Source organism: Clarias gariepinus, chromosome 2, assembly GCF_024256425.1.
Source record: "Clarias gariepinus isolate MV-2021 ecotype Netherlands chromosome 2, CGAR_prim_01v2, whole genome shotgun sequence".
Taxonomy (NCBI): domain Eukaryota; kingdom Metazoa; phylum Chordata; class Actinopteri; order Siluriformes; family Clariidae; genus Clarias; species Clarias gariepinus.
This window is the reverse complement of record NC_071101.1, coordinates 5,280,197-5,288,376: the sequence shown is the minus strand read 5'-3', so window position 1 is coordinate 5,288,376 and position 8,180 is coordinate 5,280,197. Positions and strand designations below refer to the sequence as shown.

Sequence of the window (8,180 nt, the reverse complement as noted above, 5' to 3'; positions counted from 1 at the left end):
GAACTGTTGGTCTACATTAATTTAAAGTCTTACTGGTTCTGATACTAAGTAAAATATTAAAACTCATATCCTAATAGCTGCCTTAGTGCTGAGACAAGAAACACTCTTTTATGTCTATAATTACACACATGCTGTGTTAAACAGGTCGAGTCCCATGCAAATACTCACTTAAACTAGATAAACTCTAGTCTAGTTTATTTAAAGCCTCTGACCTGTCAGTCGCACTGCTCTCCACACAGATATCTTTTATTATCTCAGTATGCTGTGAATCTATAGGAAACACTCCTAATCATCCAACATACTTTACATTCTCTGATGATCAGTTTTGATTGACATTTTCAGAGACAAATGCTAAATTGTCTCTAGCGTCTAATAATTTTATTTAGATATAATTTAATATAATTTAAATTAGATTAATACATTTTATAGTTACATTTTAAGTTATTTCTGATGCTGTGCACCGTTGTGTTGATTTAATGTTACTCCATAAAAGGTGAAGGAACTTAGACTTGGAAGAAAAATGTTGACTCCACAGTTTAGTGGCAGTTCTTGTCAGGGAAGGCCTCCTCCCTATTTATCTGTCAAAAAAAAGGTTTGTTGAGTTGTGCAAAACTAATAATCATTTTACCAACTATGGCAATTAACTAAATGTTTTTGGATAGTCTTTAAATATCTTTTTTCAACTGTAATTTTTTTTATTTTTTTTGCAGACATCATGACCTGCCTGTATTTTTATATCTTATGTGTCTCTGCCTGTGTGGGTGAGTGACCAGCTTCGATAAGACTAACAAAACTAAAATATGTTACAAATAGAATTTGCTACAAATGACTGTAATGTTTCTCCACAGACTCCATCAGTGCAGTTCCTTACATTACTGTATCTGCTCCAGTGGGTTCCACAGTCGTCCTGCCGTGTAAACTGACTCACGCTTTCAACCAAACATCAGCTGTTCGGTGGAGCACCGATGATGATGTTGTGTTTGAGAGAAGCAGTGATGGTACAGATGTTGGTTCAGGTTATGAGGGTCGTGTGGACGTTCCTGAGGACAAGCTGCGTAAAGGAAACTGTTCCCTGGTGCTGAAGAACATCAGACTCACTGACGATGGCGTCTACAAAACCTTTGTGATGGAACACATAGACACCAAGACCACCAAATGGGAAGAAGTCAACAAGGTTGAATTATCAGTCAAAGGTACTGTAAAGTATATTATACAGTGTAAAATATTGACTAGCTACACTATAAAGGTTATTGTACAAAATTTGGAAACAAGCAACAACATCTACAGTATTTTAAATAGGCTATTTTTGAAATCATTATTTAGAGCTAATAGACGATTTAATGAAAATACACAAATATAGACATAAAGAGAAAGTTTATTGTTTTAGAAAAGTTGAGACCACATTTGATTAAGAAGTGTCTATTAGGACTGAGATTCTGCAGGACGCTTCTGCATTTTTAATAGCTATTAACTTTTTAAAAATAAATAAATAAATAAATAATAAAAAAAAAAGGCGGCACGGTGGTGTAGTGGTTAGCACTGTCGCCTTGCACCTTCAGGGTCTGGGTTTGATTCCCGGCCAGTCTCGATTCTCGTCTCTGTGTACATGGAGTTTGCATGTTCTCCCCGTGCTTTGTGGGTTTCCTCCCACAGTCCAAAGATATGCAGGTTAGGCTAATTGGCGTTCTCAAATTGCCTATAGTGTGTGAATGTGTGTGTGTGTGTGCCCTGCGATGGATTGGCACCCTGTCCAGGGTGTACCCCGCCTTATGCCCTAAGCCTCCTGGGATAGGCGCCAGGTCCCCGCGACCCTGAATACAAGATTAAGCGGTATACAGGATGAGTGAGTGATGGTCATGGCTATGCAGTCATGTACAAAGCTTACAGGACAAGCAAAGACACAAAGTCTGTTCAACACCATAGAGTTGTTATCTAGTGATTACACAGATTGTTTCGGGTTACTTTGCTGTAACCCTGTTCCCTGAAAAGGCGGGAACGAGATGCTGCGTGCAAACACTATGGGAAACATCTTGTCATGTTGCCGGTTGTAAAGCATGTGTGTATCAAACACGCCAAATTTTGGCTTATATAATCTCGGTCGGGTGACGTCATCTGATGAGACGCACCTGCAGGTTACAAATAGGAGTGAACCAGAAACATTCCTCAGATTGATTTGTCTGAACGGCGTCCGGTCACGTAGGCAGTGTGGCATTGGGACGCAACATTTCGTTCCCGCCTTTTCAGGGAACAGGGTTACAGCAAAGGATCCCGAGATGTTCCCTTTCAAAGGCTACACTCAATGCTGCGTGAAAACGCTATGGGAACGAGAATACCAACGCCACCACACTGCAAGTGTCTGGACCCCAAGGTTGTGTAGCGTGTGCGCACAAGGCCAAGAAGGTCTCAGAACTATATCTGGAAAGCTGACTCGAGGACCTGTGAGCCCGGAGTGGCACGAACATCCAGATTATAAAATCTAACAAATGTGTGCGGAGAGGACCACCCCGCCGTGTCACACACTTGCTGCAGGGGAATACCTCCTGCTAGTGCAGTAGATGAGGCGATCCACCTGGTTGAAAGAGCCCTGATTCCTAGAGGCGAAGTGAGCCCACGCGCCTCATAGGAGATGGCAATAGCATCTCTCACCCAGTGCAGTGGCGGGCCCCAAAACATGTAAAAGCTGCTCTGACTTACGCCACTGGCTGATGCGGTGGACGTAAATCTGAGGAGCACTACTGGACACAGTAAGTCTCTCCTGCTCCGAAGCTGTAAAAGGCGGAGGACAGAAGGCTTCAAAAACAATAGGATGCATGTTGAGAACTATCTTCCGAAAGTTCCATTCAGTGAGGATGCAAAATGGCACTGACTAGCCCAGGGGCAAAGTCTAGGCAGGATGGGGAGACTGACAGATTTCCAATCCTCTTAGAGAGGTAATGGCCCTTAGAAAAACAAATCTTAAAGGTCAGAAACCTTAAGGCGCTAACTCTAGTGGTTCAAGAAAAAAGGGTGTCAGTTGGCTCTTCGAGCACGGCTAGATAAAAACCACAAAGGGGACCGTGTCACAGTAACCCCACCAATTAGGACAAGGCAGGCTGAAATAGCAGTTACATACGTCCTGAGGGTACTAGGGCACAAGCCCGAAGACAATTTTTCCTGCAGAAACTCCAGCACTGAAACATTTCGGCAGTGGACTGGGTCTACCTGCTTCGTCATGCACCAACTTTCAAATACATTCCATTTGAGGGCAGAGCTCTTCTAGGGGATGGAGCCCTAGAACTTAGAATAGTCTTAATTATGCTGGCTGGAAGATTAGTTGGTCCCGTTCAGGGAGAGAACGTAAAGGTTCCAAAGCTCGGGCCAGGCATGAAATATCGTCCCCTGCGCCTGAGACAGAAGATTTCACCTCATTGGATTCACCTATGGTGAGCCGTTGAAATGGATACTAGAACCACACTCTGGTCGGCCAACAGGGCGCTATCAATAAGAGGCGCAAACGCTGTTGATGGACCCTCGCCAAGACTCCCGGGAGCAAAGCTATCAGGAAAAGCGCATAAAGGCATAACCAGGGCCGTGTACGGGCCAAGGCATCCAGACCCGGGGTAGCTGGAAGAATCAGAGAGTAGTAAAGGGGACATTTGCTGATCTTGCGAGGCAAAGAGGTCCACCTCTTCTACCTGAAATCTCTCCCAGATTGACTGACTATTTCGGGGTGGGGTTTCCATTCCCCTTGAGTCAGAGATTGACTGGACAGTACAACTGCTCCCACATTCATATGCCCTGGAATGTAAATCGCCCTGAGGGACAGGAACCTGGTGCGCTAGCTATTTAGCGGCACGAGCACAGTCCGCCCTGACGCCCTGGCGACTGCCATAGTGTTGTCCACCCGCACTAGGACATGGTAGCCTCTCAACTGCTGGAGGAAGTGCTTTAGGGCCAGAAATAGAGCCATCATTTCGAGGCAATTCATGTGCTGCGCGAGAAGATGGCCTCTCCAGCTCCCTTGGGCTGGACGGTCATCTAAGACCGCACCCCAGCCCATGAGGGAAGCATCTGTCATTAGCATTTGCGACGACAAGAAGAACTTAGAGTGGGACCCAAAGTCAGAAACTGGGGTCTGAACCACATAGGAAGGGTACAAAGCACTTGGCGCGTAACCTTTATTGAGGATTGGCCCTAGAGTAAAATCCCCTGGTTCTTAGCCACAATTGATATGCTCTCATGTGCAGAAGGCCCAAAGGTGTCACCGTGGATACAGCTGCCATAAGAGCTAAAATCTCTGAAAGTGATGGTCACTTTCTGGTCTAGCTTGATTTCCTTGAGGGTGTTGAGAATGGATTCGACATGAGCGGGAGACAGCTATGCCCGCTTACGATCGAATCCTATGTGACCACCAATATGTTGTCCTCTGAACAGGAAAGAACGCGCTTTTCATGGCGTTGGGTCTCAATCCTAAGAAACAAAGATAAGCTAGGACGACATGCTGATGTCAAAGCGCTAGCTACTGAGACTGGGCCAGCCAGTCGTCTATGTAATTCAAATACGGATGCCCTGGAGTTGTAGGAGCCAGAACTACATCCATGCGGGTAAGAGAGCTAGACCAAATGGAGGGACCCGATACTGGTAAGCTTCGACCCCATAAGCGATCTTAGGAACCTCCTGTGTTGTGGCAATATTTCTAAATGAAGTAAGCGTCCTTCAATCGATTGTCCCAAATCAATCGCTTGGTAAGATTTGAGAGCAATCACTTTGACAGTTAACATTTTGAAGCTGTATTTATTTATTTTAGATAGCGGAACAGCGGAATCTAAAAACTGGACATAGCCCCCCGATACTCTTGGGAACCAAGAAATACCGACTGTAGTTGCCTGACTCACTGTCTGGTAGGGGAACATGTTCCATGGCCCCATTCCCCAGCAACTTCTGTCAGCAGATGCGCACTTTCCGGTTTCACGAAAGTAGAGACCACGCCGTTGAAACACGGAGGGTGATGTGAGAACTGCATCCTGTAGTTTCCAAGGAGATATGCTTGGCAAAGTTTCCACGCTGCCAGTTTATCTGAGAGGGGCAAAAGTCTCGGCGGCTTGGTTAAACAGGGTGGGGGCGGGGTGCGATGTTAGATGTTCGGCATCCTGAAACATGGCAGGAAAACAGAAGAGCTAACACTTTATTGGTGAATGGTGTTGCCTGAAACACCAGTGGTGGCGAAGCAAAACACCGACCTCCTGTGGTGCCAGGGAGAACACTTCATTCTCGAAAGGAATTCTGCGTGCCTCTGCCCATTGGGGGGCCACCCCCATGGTCCTGGGCACATGAACCTCAGAACCTCAAAACCCCCAGAGCTTCTCAAGGAATGCGAGGTGAGCGCGAGCACTTTATTTGAAGCAGTAAAGTGTAGAGATCGCCCTCCGATATGGATTTATCAGACACGGACGGATATCTCAATTAAAACTCTGCCATATCGGTCAGTTAAACACTTTCTTATTTAGATGGTTTAAACACAGACACGCATACACAACAAGGTCAGTGAAGACAAAAGATCTGAGGAATGTTTCCGGTTCACTCCTATTTATAACCTGCAGGTGCGTTTCATCAGATTCCGTCACCCAACCGAGGTTATATAAGCCAAAATTTGGCGTGTTTGATACACACATGCTTTACAACCTGCAACATGACAAGATGTTTCCCATAGTGTTTTCACGCAGCATCGAGTGTATCCTTTGAAAGGGAACCTTTTGTTCCTTCTCTGATTTTTTAGAGTACAATTTACACTCTGATTTGCATTTGAACTAAACATAAACACTGTATTAGTCAGCTCACAGATACACACTGCTACATTATCCTGCTATATTTGTCTCTTTTTTGCATAAAAATCATGAATCTGGAAAATGAGTTTTAGTAGCTTTGTAGATTAGCATATCGTTCACATAAAATAAAAAAAAAAAACATAAGGTTCTTTACATAAGATTTCCATGAACTCTCTTCAGTCTTGCAGAACATATCAGCTACAGTGGGTTCCACAGTCATCCTGCCATGTGATTACAGAAATCTGTCCATTCAAACACTTCATGTGAGGTGGTATATCGGCCTTCAGGTTGTGTTTGAGCGACAGGGTAAAGAGTCATATCAGGGAGAAGGATATGAGGGGCGTGTGGACGTTCCTGAGGACGAGCTGCTTAAAGGAACCTGTTCTCTGGTGTTGAACAATGTCAGAGTATCTGATGGTGCTGAGTACAGAAGCTCCATGATAGTGAAACACACAAAGAAACCCATCTTGGTCCAGAAAGTTCAACTCTTAGTCTACGGTAAGTGGACAAAGACAAAAAGACACATATAAGTATGCAAAGTGCTTAAATGATCATACTTATAAATGCTTTGACTGATCTGAAAAAATATATTATTACATTTTAAGCTATTCTATAGTAAATCATTGAATAATATGTAAAAAACAAAACAGGTATGAATTTAGAATATATGCTGTGTTTTTTTACTTTAATGTAAGAAACAGGTTATGTAACATTTTTGTTTTACACATCGACAAACCCAAAATAAATAAACTAATAAATGGATCACATGACGGTCACAGTCAGGTCATGTAACATTTTCTGTCTTTGTTCCAGCGGTTATTCAGCCTTCTCTCTTTGATGCCAGAGCTCTAAAAGCCAATTCTTCCAGTTTCTGTTTCTGCATGCTAAACATGAACAACACACACACACACACACACGCGCGCACACACACACACACACACACACACACACACACACACACACACTGAGGACAACGGGTTCTCGCTGCTCGTCTTCTTTTAATTGTGAGACAGTGTGTGTAAACAGGATGAGTGTTAATCAGACACAGGTGTACACTCATTAATGACATGAATATTATACACACATTCTCCAAGACTCAGTCCTGCATTCACACACCGAGCTCAACCACTAAAGCCACCACATGGGAGGAAATCAACTGTGTGTTTAAAAAGAAATCACTTGTGAGAGTAAATAATGTGGAACAATCACACACACACACACACACACACACACACACACACATGATACAAATATTAATGAATTGTGTAAAACAAAAATATTTTGATTTCTTTTTTTCTGAAGACAAAACTGAAGAGAGATCAGATAAAAAATCAGATTGCTCAGGTGAGTCATTATTAAACTTTATTTAAGTGTGTTTTGTTGTACAGTTATGTGAGTACAGTATGTGACTGATGACACATAACAGTAATTAAATATGTCACATATAAAAAGTATTGACACCTTGAAACTGCACACATGGATAATATGTAATAAATAAAAGCAAACATTGTAAAAGTGACACATAAAAATATAAACAAATAATAATGAAGAACAAGAAAGGGCTAAAATTTTACATGCATCATGTGACTGTTTAATTGTCGTGTGGGTTTTCAACAAACTGTAACACTGAAATGGTTGAGTAAAGTTATAGATCTCGAGATACCACATCTCTAAACTATTGTAATAAAAAATCCTCTATAATGACTAAGTTTTAAGAGCTATAATAAGATTCATGATTTTATTTCACTTAGAGTGACCTGTTACCAACATTGAATTTGTGTCTCTGCAGATAACAGAAATAATCTTCTTTACTGGTTGATCCTGGTCATTTTGTCCATCTTCTCTGTATCTTCTCTTGTTGTGTGGTATCGGAAAAACAAGCGTGATGTCGACAAATTACTATTAAGTTTAATTTAAAATGTGTTTGTCTATTTTATGTTTTTTTTCTGCATCAGTAAAAAAAAAACAGTTCAGAGTCCAGCTGTTATTTTTTCTTTTTAAAAAGTAAGTAAGTGGAGCTTTATTGTCAGTGTTAAAAAAAAAGGAGATGACTGAACTCACCTGTACACCCTTGACAGCATCTATGTCATCACTTAATGAATGTAATATTATGATATTATGTATGTAATAAAATAGGCTAATATAGCACTTATATTGGTTATTTTGTATTGTTGTGTTGTTAGCTTGACAAATTGGATTTTATATATATATATATATATATATATATATATATATATATATATATAGAGAGAGAGAGAGAGAGAGAGAGAGAGAGAGACTGTATATTGATATTGAGATATAAACTGCACCTGCATGTACAACTCACACTGAAGCTGGAACAGGAGCTTTGTGCACGCTCCACAGTTCTTCACAAGC

General features: G+C 42.0%; 1 protein-coding gene across 1 annotated transcript; it reads left to right on the top strand.

Moving 5' to 3' along the window:
• Positions 1-715: 715 nt before the first annotated feature.
• LOC128512332 (matrix remodeling-associated protein 8-like) lies at positions 716-6,718 on the top strand (the record flags this gene model as incomplete). The annotated part of the gene is made up of 4 exons (XM_053485568.1): positions 716-761; positions 849-1,193; positions 5,985-6,302; positions 6,618-6,718. Coding segments are annotated over exons 1-4 (810 nt in total), but the record flags the coding sequence as incomplete, so codon positions are not given.
• Positions 6,719-8,180: the final 1,462 nt, after the last annotated feature.